At 41.8% G+C, this 17,126-nt stretch overlaps 1 protein-coding gene across 5 annotated transcripts in view; it reads right to left on the bottom strand.

The window, feature by feature from the left end:
- Positions 1–9,154: 9,154 nt before the first annotated feature.
- LBHD2 (LBH domain containing 2) overlaps positions 9,155–17,126 on the bottom strand; it is a 71,104-nt gene continuing 63,132 nt past the window's right edge. For all 5 annotated transcript variants that reach the window (XM_072986702.2, XM_078383807.1, XM_078383806.1 and 2 more), the window contains exon 5: positions 9,155–16,813. In XM_072986702.2, coding sequence (XP_072842803.1) covers positions 16,740–16,813 — 74 coding nt within the window. In that variant the 3' untranslated portion in view covers positions 9,155–16,739. The remainder of the gene's footprint in view (positions 16,814–17,126) is intronic.

Genomic DNA, 17,126 nt, shown 5'->3' with positions numbered 1-17,126 from the left:
TCTGGTAGTTTGTCTTCCTCTTTTCCTGTTGCTTTCCACCTTACCCTGCAGTCTTGCCTTTTCCAGAGAACGCTGCCTTCTCATGATATGGCCAAAGTAGGGGCAGCCTCAGTTTCAACATGTTTGCTTCCACCGATAGCTCAGGCTTGATTTGATCGAGGACCCACTTCGTTTTTCTGGCAGTCCCGGGTATCTGCAAAGCGATCCTTCAGCACGGCATTTCAAACAAATCGATTTTCTTCCTGTCAGCTTTTTAAACTGTCCCACAGTAATCAGGCTAGGTGTTCCAAAACAAGTTGACTTAAAAAAAAAAAACTCATGCAGACCAGATGTTTTGGCTACATAATCTGCAGTTACTTAAGTCCCAAAATAGTGACTGTGGGCTGCATGAGTCAGCTAAAGTTGTGTGGTATAGAGGGGGTGTAGAATCAAGTATCTCTTGACTTTCCATCTGAAAAGTGTCTCTGACTTTCCACCTTGGACTTTGCTTACTTTCCTTTTTTTGTTTGATGTTGTCTGTTTTAATTCTTGTTCCATATTGCTCGGACTGTAAGCCTCCCAGAGTAGATTTGTTTGAATCCAAGTGGGTGAGGTAAAAGTCAAATAAATAAATAAATAAATAAAAGAAAAAAAAGGGTTTCAGGAACTCTGCTAACTGTTTGTTATGATTACAGTGAATAGGCACTTCAGGTTTCTAAAGCCCTGAGGATTCTGGGAGCATAATTTAAAAAAAGAGCGAAGTCCGGTGTACTGGCTGTGACAGAATGACTGTGGGCCTGTTCTGTAATTTATTTCACTGCGGTTAATCTGTCCCTAATTTGCTTGGTGTCACCATAGCCCAAAAAAAAATCTGAATGTGCTTCTTTTTCTTTTCTTTTCTTTACAGAACACTTTCAAAATCAACAGCACAGCCAGTAGATCAGAGGCTAGCATTTGGTTCCAGGAAACTACTACAGCCAGTGAGAACATTTAGTAAGAACATTTTGTTTCCAAAACCTACTGCAGAGTCTTAGAAACTTTTAGTGGACCCAGTTCCTTGCCTAAAATAGTAGCACACAAATACCAGTTTAAGGTTTAGGACTGCCAAGAGGCACAAAGAAGGGGGCCATAATTTGCTGTGGCTTTTCCAAGTTTTTTCAGAAATAAAATGTATCGCTCCTGTGTTCTCAGAAATGCTGTGTCTGGGCAAACTTGTCTGAGGTTCCTATGCAGTCTTTAGGCCACAGTCTCCCCTACCTATTATACTGATGACAGTTTTCCCCTCAGGTTTTACATACTGTAATTTTGGAGAAAGAGAAATTCTCAGAACTCTGTTCTGCTTACAGCTGGGAAACACTCCTGTCTGAAACTATGAATGGCTGCTGCCAGTCAGTGTAGGCGGTACTGTCTTGTATTGCCTAGGAAAACATCTTGTATTGATAACTTGGGTGGTAGCTTGTTGGTAGGACAGCTGCTTTCCACACAGTAGGTCCCAGGTTCAATCCCTGGGATCTTCAAGTAACACTGAGAAAGGCTAGGACCTCTAAGAAAGGAGATTTCATGAAAACCTCAAAGAGACCTTCCTGATGGTAAGAGCCATTGAGCAACAAAACGGGCAACTTCCGAAAGCAGTTGGCTCCCTTTAATGGCCATTCTTTAAACAGAGATTGGATGGCTACCTATATCACTGATGCTTTAGTTGGAGGCCTCCTCCATCGGCTGATGACTGGGCTAAATGTTTTTTGGGGTTCCTTCCATTTGGTCATTCTAGGAACCCAACTGTAACCATAGACAGCTGTTATCAAAAAAAGAGTAGACAAGATTGCGTTACATAGATCAACAGATTGATCAGTCAAGGCAGCTTTTTATGCTCCTATCAAATGTCTTCTGCTGTTGCCCATTGGCATTTGTTTTTCATAGAGAAGGACCCGTCCCTGGCATTTGTTGGTGGGGCTAGAAGAGACTGAAAACCAGGATGGTTTTCCTGCGAGTTAGTATCCTGAGTCAAGGATCTGACTTAGTGCATGAGTTTCCCGTGTTCTCCACCCACAGCAAAAATTAACAGGGGCACAGGAAACACTTATCAGCCTGCAAGTCCACGTCTTGCCACACCACGTGAGACGTCACTGGTTCCAGTAGTGTTATTTTTAGGAGACCAAAAAAACCCCCTAACTTTTAGATCATAATAATGGCACGGTTTCTTCTAGCTGAGCCCAGCCTCATCCCACCCCACTCCATATTGGCTGTTTAGATTAAAAGTTTAACATATTCACAAATAGCCACCAAATCACTGCATATGTCTGACAATATCGAAATAGCTGGTTGATATTTTACATGAATCATAAATTAAATTACCAGTTCATTCATTAGAGGGGGAACATTGCCTAGGCTGTTGTAATCCATTATTTAAAAAGAGAAGGTTAAGATTTGGCTTCCTTTCATAGGCTGTCAGAATTTAATAGACTTCCTGATACACTGGCATAATCTCACGGCGTGCGCTAATTTTGAAAGGTTTAAAAATAGGCACATGTCCTTTATAATGGTAGGGACACAATTGCTCAATATGCCTGAGACTCTGAGAAAGATTAAGGACTTGTCTCTTTTTCCTCCCTGTTCTTTTCCATCTGTCCTTCCTTCCTCCTCATTGTTTTTTTTTTCTTTTTCTTTTCTTCAGACAACGAGATTCCATTTGAAGGTCTTAACCAGGGGAAGATACTTTTTGGATCACAACTCCCATTTTCCTCTGGCCTAGGATATTCTGGGAGTTGTGATCCAAAAAGTCACTTCTCCAAATAATCAAAATTCTTGCCAGTCTTACAAATCTTGGGGAGCAAATATAAGTACTTCGGAAGGTCAGGTAAAAGACTGATAGGTATTGTGAATCTCGTCCTTGATTGTTGAATGTGGCTGTAAGAGGTGTAGTTGCCACACCAGCTGAAGCAGAAAGATTGACCACCAGGGCCAGTGCGGGAGGGGATGGGGTGTGTTGAAATATAGGGGTACCCTGGGGCAGAGGAGGAGGTTTTGAAACGTGACCCCCTGTCCACAGAAGAGTCAGACAGGACCCAATTCGCTGCCTTTTTGTCTTTGCACCCCTTTTAGCTGCACTTACAGTAGAACCATTGAGATACTGGAACAGGTTGTTGTTGTTGTTGTTTAATCATTAAGTCGTGTCTGACTCTTTCCCATGGACCAGAGCACGCCAGGCCCTCTTGTCTTCCACTGCCTCCCGGAGTTGGGTCAAATTCATGTTGGTAGCTTCAATGACACTGTCCAGCCATCTCATCCTCGGTCGTCCCCTTCTCCTCTTGCCTTCACACTTTCTCAACATCAGGGTCTTTTCCAGGGAGTCTCCTCTTCTCATGAGATGGCCAAAATATTGGAGCCTCAGTTTCAACTGTCCTTCCAGTGAGCACTCAGGGTTGATTTCCTTCAGAATGGATAGGTTTGTTCTCTTTGCAGTCCAGGGGACTCTCAAGAGTCTCCTCCAGCACCACAGTTCAAAAGCATCAATTCTTCGGCGGTCAGCCTTCTTTATGGTCCAGCTCTCACTTCCATGCATCACTACTGGAAAAATCATAGCTTTGACTATGCAGACCTTTGTCAGCAAGGGGATGTCTCTGCTTTTTAGGTGCTGTCTAGGTTTGTCTCCCAAGAAGCAGGCATCTTTTAATTTCATGGCTGCTGTCCCCATCTGCAGTGATCATGGAGCCCAAGATTCACTAGGTAAGAGTAGGCAAAAGTGACTTCCTTTACTGAATCAGTCTGTTTTTATTTGTTTTTCCTATTTTCCTGCCACCATGTTTTTGGAACACTGTTGTCTTTTCCAGTGAGTCTTGCCTTCTTACAATGTGCCCAAAGTTTACAAAATTTTCAGTTTAGTAGTTTTTCCTTCTAGGGAGAATTTAGGCTTGTTTTGCTTAGGGACCCACTCATTTATTTTTCTGGCAGTCAAGGGTATCTCCAAAACTGTCCTCTGGCACCATATTTCCAAACAAACTCATGTTTTTCATGTCAGCTTTCTTCACTTTCCAGTTTTCACACCCTTACACTGTATCTAGAAATACCATAGTATGGATTGTTCTAGCTTTGGTCTCCAATGAAATATCCTTGCACATTGTTATGCTGCCCTTCTGAATCTTAGTCTTCTTCTGGTTTCTTAACAGATTTTTCTATGTAGATTGGAGATTGAACCAAGGCAAAAAAAATTTTTTTAAATTTCTTCTTCATTCTCAACATTAATAGTATATACTTCTGTAGTCTTAATATTCAACTGCAATCTGCTTTTGTGCTTTCTTCTTTTCATCAGCAGCTGTTTCAAGACACTGATGCTTTCTGCAAATTATTAGCAGCACCTGCATTGCTGCAAATAATTATAGTTGTTATACTGATTATTATAATTTTTGTGAATAATTGTAATTATGCTGCTAATTATTAGTTGATTAATAATTTATGACATGTTATTAATTAATTGTTATTTCTAATTGTGCTGCTAATTCTCCTCTTCCTCCTTAACTGCTGAAAAAAAATCCTTTTGTACCCTCTAAAGGGCATGGAGCAATAACTACCACAATTGGTGTCTAATAGCCCCCCCCCAGCCCCCTGTTCTGCTGATATTTTTAACAAAAACATGAAATAAAAATCCCACTAAAAGTTGCACAAGGAGGGTTATACATTTTTAAAAAATAAAAAGCAAAGTGTGCTGCTTATATACCACCCCATAGTGCTTCAAGCACTCTCTGGGCAGTTTACAAGTGAATTATGAGGCTCTTCTTCTAAAGAAAAATGTTGAGGGAGGGATGGAGATGCAGGAGGAGGTTTGGCTCCTCTACAAGAATCAGAGCACCTGATTCTCCTGACATGGCTCCAGAAAGGGTTAAAAAGTATGCCAACTTCGACAATGGCATTCTTATTTTTTCTTCCTGTCAAAAGCATTGGGAAGAGATGTTTCTGAAACTGATGCGGAGAGAATGACAGCAACACCATCACCCTCTGCTCAGCCGAGCTCAAGGCTGGTGGGGCTTAAGAAATAGCAGTTCCTCCACCATGAAGCCCCCCCCCTCGACACACACATGCACAACCACCCACCCACACCCACACCCACTCCTCCCAATGTGTCAACCATCAGAAGCTATGGAACACTAAGCAGCCCCTTGCTGGAACAAAACAGGAGTAAATTAGCGCAAATGAGCTAGGTTTTAAATGTGTGATTGCCTTTAATGTGTCTAGCTTTCTTTCTTCTGAATAATAGCAGGGAAGGGGAAATGATTCAGGATCAGAACCTCAGCATGTGAGATGGAGGGTAAACTATTCACTCCTTGTCATGGCTCTGATGACAGTTATCCAGCTCACCCACCCAAACTCGCTGCTAGTCCTAGGAGGGAAAATCCATTGCTACTGAGCAAAGGGGCAGTTTCTTTTTATTCATTATTTTTAAAATTCAGTTCTGTCTTCTTCCTGGTCACAGGACCTACAGAGGTTCAGAAATGGTTAAAGAAATGCGAATAAAAGCACGAGTTGCAACAACAATAGTAACAGTCAGACATATAGTAATGTTTAAAAGACTAGAAATTGTAAAACAGTTTTAAAAATATTTCATTAAAAAAGAAATTACTCCATACCATGTGTTAATATAAAGGTGCGGCGTTCCAAAAGGAGATCCTTTCTTGGTTGAACTTTATTGCCGAAAGCTTGACTGAAAAAATAAGGTCTTCAGTAGTTGTTGGAAGGACAGGAAGACAAGCTGGCTTCTCGAGGACACTCCATGACATGGGAGCAGCCACCGAAAAGGCCTTCTTTGGTGTCCTAAAGGAATATGACCAGGAATGTGGTAGGATTAAGAGGATGACCTTCCTTGAAACTCCAATGGGATGTAATTAAGGAATGTGTCTCTTTATAACCAAATCAGACATTTCCAGGAATGGGCACAGCTGACACCAGAGTTAATTGTGTAAATGTACCCTTGGCCACCATTGAGATCTGGATGCCCAAATTCAGGGATGAAGCCCTAAGTACATCTAAGCTGAAAACCTGAGTTTTCAGGCAGGCTAAGACGCCATCTACCACAGCCTTAATCTCTTGTTCAGCCTTTCACCTGAGCAGGAACACCTGTGCCTTGTCTGGACCAACCTTTTCTCCCCCTTTATCTAATCCATGATTGACATTAGACACCATTTTAGAACTGAAACATCTTCCTTGAAGTTAGATGGAAATGAGAGATAGAGTTGGTGTCATATTTTTATCTATTTATTAGAGCATTGGGGGGGGCAGCAATGCTCAGGGAGTCTAACAGGAGTCTTCTAGCACCACCTTCTAAGCTCGCCCCATGAGGTAGGACTAAAGCTACTGCCAAACAGCGCCTTCAAGAGCCATTCCATAGGGACAAGCTAGAAGGATCCCGTGGATGATAGTTCTGAAAGCCACTGAGAAGTCCAGCAGAAACAACAGGACAGACTTTCCCTGTCTGCTACCTGCCATCGGTCATTCATTGGGGCAACTAAAGCTTGTCTCACTCCTGTAACCAGCCCCCAGTCAGATGGAAATAGATGTCAATAATCTAGCCTTGGACCTAAGAAGGCACAACACACTTTAGCACCTTGCCCAAGAACAGAAGATATCCCTAGTTCTGGCCCACTTGCACCAGTTATCTGTTGCATCCCGGGTCAGGTTCAAGGTTTTTATGCCCACCTAAAAAGCCCTTCGCAGTTTGGGACCATGGTACTTATCAGAGCGTCTTTGCCCAAACTTATCTAGGTAAAGGTACAGGTTTCCTTGACATTTACTCCAGTTGTGTCCGACTCTAGGGGGCAGTGCTCATCCCCGTCTCCAAGCCATAGAGCCAGCGTTTGTCCGAAGACAGTTTTTGTGGTTACGTGGCCAGCGTGACTAGACACGAGAACGCCGTTACCTTCCCACCAAGGTGGTACCTATTTATCTACTCACATTTTTACGGCTAGGTTGGTAGGAGCTGGGACATGACATCGATGAATTTGATCTTACAACGGCAGGTCTTCTGACCTTGCAGCACAGAGGCTTCTGCGATTTAACCCACCTGCCTCAAAAGATCCTCACAGGCAATGGTCCTCGGAGGGGGGGGCACTCTAAAGAAGGCCAGGAAATCAGGAAGCTGAGCCTTCCTTGTGGGGGCACCAGCACTCCAGAACCAGTTCCGGTGGGACTGCGCCCGCCTTGCGTTTAAAAAGGTTCCGAAAACAGCTCTTGTAGTTTATTTATTGTCTGATTGTTTTATTTTAATTTTATTGCTGTTGGGTTTTATTTTATGCATACTGTAAAGTGTAAATAATGTGTCACACTAATGGGGTGATATATTAAACAAATATATAGTATTGGAGACTGGCTGGTAGTTAGCGCCATGAGATTCAGGTGTATGTGTCTTCCTACTGCTGCTGCTGCTAATCACATCTCCTTCTATCCTCTTAGCTCCCACCTCCTCACCTTTTGTGTTTCCATTGGTCATCCTGATGGGAGCTGTGGTCCAAATATCTGGGAAGGACCATCCCATTAAGGTCTAGTGTAGACACGCAATGAAACACAGCTGGGACCCAGTGAAATACATGTGTCCTACCACCACTATGCTACTAGAGGGCTTTATAATGTTCTTGTGTTTTGCTACTTGCGAATGTTTGAAAACACAGGAGCCTTTATCACTCACCTGGAAGATCCTATGTGGGTGATAAGCAGAGTTCAACTTCTTGGTGCCACACAAACTATGTCGAAGGAAGGTATTTCTGGCAAAATCATGTTTTTTTAAATGTTTTTAGATTTTTCACACTTTTTATTGTGTTTCAGCCATGTGTTAACTGCTTTGAGAATCCTGCATTGAATGGGCAGCATGAAAATAAAATAGTACAGTATTTGCATTCATGTTTATTTTGTGCTCTTATTGAAGGTTCTGAATACTTTGATTTTACAGGGTTGGCAAATCTTCCTAGGGTTTTAGATGGGACCTTATATGAGCTCTCCAGGGTGCTGAACTCTGTACCAACTCTCATTCCTCCAGCACCTTGGAAAGTTCAGACTAAAATCTGGAGCAAATCTAACATGGGTATGAAAGTCCTCAGACACCACCGGTACAGCTGCTACAATGAATCCATCCCTTTGACTTTCTCTTCTAGTATACCATTTCTAACACAAACTGTACTCCTATTCAGGTGTTGTTCAACAGGGTGCTGTGAACACACAGACAAGAAAATGTCTAGTCTTGTCCCCTTCGTTGTTCCCTTCTTCACAATTTCAGCACTGGGTCTGAAAAGAAAGGTCCTGTTCCATCTGAGTGTGGCCAGAATCCCATCGACAGTTTAGATGTCAGTGTAATGGTGTAAGTTGTAGCAGTGAACTGAAAATTAAGGTGGTGCTGGTTGCATTCCCTGCCATGCACCCAGCCACACCATGGGAACACAGGAGTGTAATGGTGTCTTTTTAACTAGTAGCACGTTCTGGCTATGACTTAATGCCAATTCATTTATGGTGCATAAATCAGGACAATTCTCCAGAGCCAGAAGTGGGGAGTTCAGCAAGACCTGATGATCTATAGGATCCCTTCCAGCTCTGCATTGCTAAGATTAATATAACTTTGACTGGGAACTGGTCCTTCTCAGTTGTTGCCTCAATTCTTCGTAATGCTCTGTTTTCAAAGGCGTGTCAGCCACCACCACACCTTAACTTTTAGAAAGATGCTCAAAACAGAGCTCTACAAAGCAGCTTTCAAGGACATTTTTGACCACTAGGACCTAATTTGAAATTTTGTTTAGCTATTGCCATTTGGTTTTTCTGCTGTGTATATGGTTCTTTTAATTATTTTGTTGTCATCGTTGGAGGTGCGAGGGCCTATTAATCTGAATATTATCTACTCAGAGTAGGTAGGTAGGTGGGTAGGTGGGTAGGTGGGTGGATGGATGGATGGGTAGGTAGGTAGGTAGGTAGGTAGGAGGGTAGGTGGGTGGGTGGGTGGGTGGGTGGGTGGGTGGACGGACGGACGGACGGACGGACGGACGGACGGACGGACGGACGGACGGACGGACGGACAGACAGACAGACAGACAGACAGACAGACAGACAGACAGATAGATAGATAGATAGATAGATAGATAGATAGATAGATAGATAGATAGATAGATAGATAGATAGATAGATAGATAGATACCACCTCGTCAAACTGGGTCCATTGTAGGCTTTTAATTGACTAAATACATCTATAGGACACACAATAATTGAAGGTTATATACAGCTGGTAATTTACAAAAAACTTTTTTTTGAGGAGCTACAAAGGAGCAGAATCCAACAATATCTTATTCCACAAAATCTGTCCCTCCCCCACCCATCCCACCACTGCTTGTAATATACTAGAAAAATATTATCCAAGCATCTTGAGGGTGTTTCCCCTCCTTTTTACTTTCTACAAAGCATTTTGATCCCGAACAAAAAGAAATACAGAAATCACCATCAGACAAGACAACACTCCCATACATAGGTAAAATTAATACGATATCTGCAAGTTATGCAGATTTAATGAAAGTTTTGTTTTCCTCAAATGAACAAAAAAGTTTTCTGTCTCAGTCTTCTTTGCTGTTCATCCTCTTTCTGATTACTAATCATTAGTCATTGAGAGAGAGAGCAAGAAGTGTTTCACAGTTATAAAATGTTTAACTAGTTCATCATTACTGGTTAGGGCTCTTCTAGAGTACTGTGTACCGCACTTTAAGAAGCATGCCGACAAACCAACCGCTATGAGTACAGTAAAGACTTTTAAAACTGGGCATGTTTAGTCTTGAGAAAAGGAGACTTAGGGGAGATATGATAGCGCTTTTCAAACTCTGTTCTCGATTATCCCAGAGTGCAGGACACGCAACAATGGCCTCAAGTTACAGGAAGCCAGATTTAGCCTAAATACCAGGAGAACCTTCCTAACTCTTAGAGCAGTACAACAATGGAAATGATTACCTCGGGAGCTGGTGAGTGCTCCAATGCTGGAAGCATTCAAGAGAAAATTGGACAAACATCTGTCAGATATATTTTGATTTGGGTTCCTACAATGAGCAGGAAGTTGGACTTGATGGCCTTATAGGCCCCTTCCAACTCCATGATTCTATGATTATATCGACTGTGTTGCTAAACGGATTAAAATGTACTGATGTAGAACATTGCAGGAATTTTATTTGTAACCTCATATACTGTCTGTAATTTCTGTGACTGCGGCTGACTTTTCTGGATTGAGGTAATCATTTATCCAGCACTTACCAATTGTTTCTTCCATCCTTTGAATGTGAAGATAGCCCCGCCCCTCTGCTGCCTGTTTCTCTCTCTTTCCACATTTGGCTGCAGTTGCTTGTTTGCTGTTGATTTGCTCAGTTGGTTGCTAAGTATGTATGCAGTAAAGCAGCATACACAAGTTCAAGTAACTGTAAGTAATGTTTTATATTCTTTTTCCTACAAACGTCTCAGAGTGAGTTACTGAGACTGTAAGTGTCAGTTAATCAGAAAGGGGTGAATTCTGGAGAACTTGTAGCTGTTCTCCTTTGTGGGTCTCAGTATTTCTACAGAATAGCAAAAATGAATTTTAACGGAAATTCAAAACTCTGCAACAAACATTTCCAAAATGGTTGTTGTATTCATGCATTTTCGTTGAGATAGACAGAGGTAGTCACTAGGGTCAATATATTTGGGACTGAACAATGGCTTGAGCTGATTTCGGCAAACCCTGTACTCTGAGCCTGTGTGCAATGAATAATATGGCTATGGGGTTCATTTAAATATCATGCCTTACATGAACAGGTTGTGGCTTTGAAGGGCAGGGAGGGACTCAGAAAGCTGCCTCTCCTGTGTTTCATATTTTAAAAATCCTCCAGTTGTTTCAAACTCAATTTCAAAGAAAATTATAACAAATGGCAGGTTTGAAACAGAATTCTTGACATTAGCAGTAAGTGAATTCACTTATCAGATGTGCTCCCAGCATGGAGAAGAATTGTGTTGTGGGTGTCTACTGTATTGGTGTTAAAGCAAAGCGTGCTGCTTATATACCACCCCGTAGTGCTTCAAGCACTCTATGGGCAGTTTGCAAGTTAATTATGCAGGCTACCCATTGCACCCCCCCAGCAAGCTGGGTACTCATTTTACCAACCTCGGAAGGATGGAAGGCTGAGTCAACCTTGAGCCGGCTACCTGGGATTGAACCCCGGGTTGTGAGCAAAATTTTGGCTACAGTACAGCAGTTTACCCGCTACGCCATGAGGCTCTTAAAGATGAGGAGCCTTTCTGGAAAAAAGAGCTGGCAACTCTAAATCAATACTAATGTAGTTGAATGGACAGGGATTCTAACCCAGACTTTACAGAGGTTTAAGCAGTCAGATTCCTGGGCCTGAATCATGAATTTCCCAAGTCTCAGTATTTTTTATCTTTGGCTCCTTCAAGCTGATCTCAAGTTAAAACTCAAGAAGAATTTCTGATATGTTTTGATCAGAAACAAACAAAATTCTTGCAATTCTCTAAAAGTGGGGAAAGCGTGCTGAGGAACAGGAAAGTAAAACACTGCCCACTATATAGAAGCACTTAAATAGGTGTGGTGGAATCAGATCTCGCATCATCAAATATCCTGACACTTCTGAGTAGCAGGTACTTTGACCACATCGGTCGCTCCCTTGGATTGCTCTCTTCTCCAGAACATAGTTTCCATGCTCATTGTAGCTGGCACAGTAATGGATTTTCTCTTATCAGTAGTGCTTTGTTATAAGGTATCCTTCTTGTAACACTAACTATTTGAGTTTGGGTTGGTTTGAAAGCCTGGTTGCGGATGCTTTTTCACTACAGCAGCTCAAATAACCTTTCGGACTGCAACCCTCACCATCCTTGAGTCAGCATTCTGTGGGCTGTAGTCCAAAAAGCTATTTTTTCCCCCAAAGTCTGCCTGCAACCCATATAAATCCTTTGTTAAAAGAAGAGGTGGAACAGAATGCTGGAAAAAGCCACAGGAAGGCATGACTGGAGATCATATATGGAAGGAATATGAGCCAGATTCATGCCTTCCTAAGCAAAGGTTAGGGACGTGGTGGCGCTGCGGGTTAAACTGCAGAAGCCTCTGTGCTGTAAGGTCTGTAGATCTTCAGCTGTAAGATCGAATCCACGCGACGGAGTGAGCGCCCGTTGCTTGTCCCAGCTCCCGCCAACCTAGAGGTTCGAAAGCATGCAAATGGGAGTAGATAAATAGGGACCACTTCGGTGGGAAGGTAACAGCGTTCCGTGTCTAAGTCACACTGGCCACATGACAACGGAAGATTGTCTTCGGACAAATGCTGGCTCTATGGCTTGGAAACGGGGATGAGCACCGCCCCCTAGAGTCAAACACGACTGGACAAAAATTGCCAAGGGGAACCTTTACCTTTACCTTTAAGCAAAGGTTAGCTGTGTTTCAGCTCATTCCCAGTATGAGAAATACACCTCCCACTTCGGTCCTATGCTCCCCAAGAGCAAATCACTTTGGCTGAAAGGATAGGATTCTTTGGCTCAGTGGGAGTACAATGCTCAGAGCTTGGCAAGTTACTTTTAAGGAGCATCAGCTCCCATTATTTGTCACAGTGTTTGGAAAATACTTTGTTGTTGTCATTCACTGGACTGCTGAAAAAGTAGTCTATCAGCTTATCTCCTAATTCCTATTCATTCCTTTTTTGTTGTACTGGCTGAGAGCTCAGTGCTTGAGGTATCTGGCTGCACAGCCAGACACTGGGAGTTTGCTTCCTGCGACTAGAGACAGCCTGTGCAGCCTTGAGCAAGCTGCACAGTCCCACGGTGCACCCAGAAGAAGGGAATGCTAAATCACTTCTGTATATTCGCCGTAAGTCAGAACTGACTTGACAGCACAGCCAAACCTTTTTTTTTTTTGTTACAGGGCAAGGTTGATAGTGCAGTGGCATAAATTGTGAAAAATCCAATCGAAATGCTCCTTAAAAGTGCTTTAAAATGTCCCATGAAAGTAGTTAGAAAAGATTACTCATTACACTAGTAAGATGATTTCCATCTTACTCCCTTTATTTTGAGATGTAGATGGGCTATGTCATCATCCCCCCCCAAAAAAAGAGTACCGTATTTTTCCGTGTATAAGACTATACTTTTGTCTAAAATCTTTAAATTGAAGGTCGTCTTATACACGGAAGTAAACTGAGGAGAGAACAAAAATAAGTGGAGGGGAAAGCAGAGATCAAAGAGATCCTGCAGGGCTTTGATCCTTGCTTTCCCCTCCTCTTGCTAAGCCCCACTTAGATTTCTTAATTTTGGGCTAGAAAAGTGGGGGAGCGTCTTATACATGGAAAAATACGGTAACTGATCACAAACAACTACATCATTAGTAACTTGTTACTTTTAAGCTCTGGTAATACATTTCCCTCATTGCCTGCACCGACTGCTTTGGTTGTTGGAATAAATATTCCAGCATGCTTCTCAGCCTGCCATTTTGTTGCTGTTGTCAGTGCCTTGTGAATAAGAGCATCTGGCAGAACAAGAAGGTGCAACCAAGAGCCCAGGAGGGGGAAGAAGCAGAATCCCACATTATTTCACTATAGTTGGGGGCTTGAAATATTCTTTGGCTAAAGACACTTAGCCAGCAAGTTGTCCATCACAGAGACATTAAGCCTCCCAATTTTAAAAAAAATCCAATTTACCAAAACACATTATATTCTAATATAGCAACTTACTCTAAAGAGACACTGACACCAACTTCCAGTGATTCAGAGAAAGGATTACATTTTTCTATATACATTAAGGTTTCTCTGACAGGGAGCAGGAAGAAGTTTCCTTGTAGTATATTATTAAATGTCTACTGCACAGAAGTCTTTAAGTTAGATCAACATTTCTTTACTAAGAATAGTCTCTGTAAAGTATGGCTAGTGATCCTCACACAGAAAAGGATTCTGGAAATAAAGTTTAAGGACAATTTGAACTTGAAAAGAACAAGATGAACTTGAAAAGAAGCCAGAAGGAATATCATCATTCCATACTATTTACAAGGATGAAGCATTTTGCAAACCCCCAGTTCTGGAAGCAAAAACACTCAATTTCACACATTCATTCATCTTGCCTGCTTTATTTGGTTGCCCAGTATATTATAAAATTTTAAACACTATATTTAGTTGAGAATGAAAGAAATACAGACTTTTAGGATGAGTCACAGCTGTATGAACATAGCTTTTTAAAAATGGAATTACACCTCAACCCAACCAACATGTACACCTTCACATCATTTTCAGAGTCTCGGAGGTAACCATTATACTGCCTCTGCTACTCTCAAAATATTTTCTTCACCTTGATTTTTCCAGAAGTGTGACAGAGGCTGAGAGAAGACAGAAACGGATGGGTTAATTAAATAGATGAGTGACAGTGAATAAGTCAATATTCCTATCAGATGATTGGAAAAGTTACTTAAAGAATCCTCAGATTCTAGGAGCTGTAGTCCCCAAAACTAACTTTCCTAAATGCTGGTCTCTACTTCTTGGTTATTGAAATTCGCATGCCAATCATCACACTTGTTCATTTTATCAGGAAGCAAAAAAAAAAGTCTTCATCATCTCTGTTGGCTTCTTCCCGGCCATGTTGGCTGGGGGGGGGTATTTCTGGGAGGCACATTTCCAAGTTTTTTTCAACAGACGGACATCTGGTTTTTTGGGGGTCCGAGTAAACGAGCATTAATTGAATACAAACATAATTTGTATTAAGTATCACAACTGGAGACGGACACAAACTGCTGGTTCGTTTCTTGGCCAAACAGGTGTCCAGCACTTCAAAGCCCTGCCTCTTCCAGTGGGCGCACACTCAGAAGTAGCACCCCGGCTTCCCTGCCTCGCCTCCTCTTGGCACTACCTCTGAGTGGGTGCCTGCTGGAGGAGGCAGGACTTTGAAGTGCCAAACACTTGTTTGGCCAATTAAGGAACTGGCATGAAATGCCAAACTCTCTAATTACAACCTCTGTCCCCACAAGGTCTCCATCCTATCAGAGGAAAAACATGCATATTTTTAAGGGAGCACAGCAATCTTAGTAAGAAAATATATTCTTTTAAAATCCGAAACACTCCTACAAAGCACCTTAGCTAGTATGTATGTAAAATAAAGTTTGGTGAGCTCAACAATATGTTTGTTATTAAAGCGCCATCCACCATCTTCAAACCTTCTCCATTGTTTTAAGTGGGGCTAATTTTTGACCAAAACATGCAAAGAATCAGGGCATATTGAAGAACTGCAGGTTTCCATGGATCCCCAGATATCAGATGTAGGAATTACAGTCAGAATAAAAATACTCTTTATGCTGATACAGTGGAGGGAAATCCCCTTGTGATATGAAAATAGTCGCTACAAGCAGACCTAACTGGAGTCAACTGTTGAAACAAGTTTGTTTGCTTGAGATCAGTGGAACTGACACAGCTTGCTCTCTCCTTCCCAACCCTGAAACCTGGGAATTGTAATTCCACGAGAGCGGTGATGATTATGCATTGAAATCCTTACTTGCAAAACTACACAGAATTTCATGGCTTCCCAGATGAAAGGAAATGACAATTATATGGTTTCGAGCCTGAAAGATAAGCCTACTAACATTTATAACTCTATTCACTGCAGCTGCTGCTATTCAAAATACATTCACCACTGCATTAAAAACTCCTAGCAGACTGACTAGTCAAAATAAGATACAAAGGTGTGAAGGGTGATTATTAAGTAGGCAAAATCCCATATCTCTTCTAGCCAGTTTCTGCCCAGAAATTAGACCCAAAAACTATATGTAAAAATTTCAGTTGCCTATATCTGTCTATAGCTATATATTTTTAAATGTCATAAAAATAGCAACAATATTTCCTATTAACACCTTGGAACAAGTTCAGCTTTAATATAAATAGCAGCCACCCTACCTCCTGCACTTGATTTGAGGCAAGCGCCTGGTTATACCAGCGTGGAAGCCGGGCTGCACATTAGGTGTACAAATATCAGCAAAGCCCAGTCAAAGTTGCACAAAATTGACTTGGTTCACAAACAACAATTAAACGGTCTTTCCATCCAAGAAATGTACATCAATAAAAGAGCTCCTTAAGAGTGACTCGCTGTCTTTAAAGTACATTGCGTTGATAAAAGGCTGGTTTGTTTAAATTTGCACAAAAGAGAGAGAGGGGGCAACGGGCTGAAATCCCTGTTCGCCACCATCCTAAATTCCCATATAGCCCAAAAGTTAATCTTCTGTCTCCATAAAAAAAAGGTAGAAAGCCAGATGGCAACATTATATTACATCTATTATCCATAATATCACAGTGCTAGTTTTTCCATTGCTAAACCAAAGGCAGGTTGAAAACATTTAAGGTGTTCTGTAGCAAAGCAAACCCTTTTTGAGTTGCCCCAGATATCTGATGGCAGCCCTATTCTAATGTAGCAATTTCATTTAAAAGTGTTAATTACAACGAAACGAGGGTGTTTGTGTACATTACGCATGTAGCTTTGTTTTATTTTTTTCTCTTGTGCCTTTCGTTAGAGTAACAGGACGGTATTTTCATCATGCGCTCCATTTCCCCCAAAAGGAAATTTAAATTATAAGCATTCCAGCCTGAAAAGGTAAACATTTGAAAGGAACAGTTCTAACACCCATAAATTCCTTGTCATGTGCTAACTTTTTCATAAAAAGAAAAGCAAAACCTTCCACAGTTTTATACAGATCACTTTGACATGTCTTCGGAATGTGCTGGCTTTCCAAGTAGGTTCCACCTCAGACTGAATGGGCTTCTTTAGTCGTCGTCATCAGGTCTGGCCTCGGTAGATTTTGCACTTTCTCCAGTGTCTTCTTGATGAGGGGCAGCACCTAGAGAGAAACAAGTTTCTTCATGTTTACTTCCATGTGACTGTAGTTGGCTTAGAACACTTGGATTCAAATCCCCTTTCATCATGGCTGGGGCTAGCACTTAAAAGACCATGCTGCAACATTCAGATGTGTTTCATGCTTCCATCTCTACCCTCATCCTTCCATAGTGCTGACAATTTTCTGACAAACACAGACTTGCCAACTTGCCCAATGCTTACTGCCACAGTACACAGCTGTTTTCCTCCCATTTGGGGTGTCTCGTGTAAATTTGCATCATTCAGTAAGAAAAAGCAGTTGGGAATGGAGGGAAAAA

This window comes from Pogona vitticeps, chromosome 1 (genome assembly GCF_051106095.1).
Source record: "Pogona vitticeps strain Pit_001003342236 chromosome 1, PviZW2.1, whole genome shotgun sequence".
Classification (NCBI taxonomy): Eukaryota; Metazoa; Chordata; class Lepidosauria; order Squamata; family Agamidae; genus Pogona; species Pogona vitticeps.
Note: the sequence above shows the minus strand (reverse complement) of the source record. Positions and strands in the feature narration are given on the sequence as shown.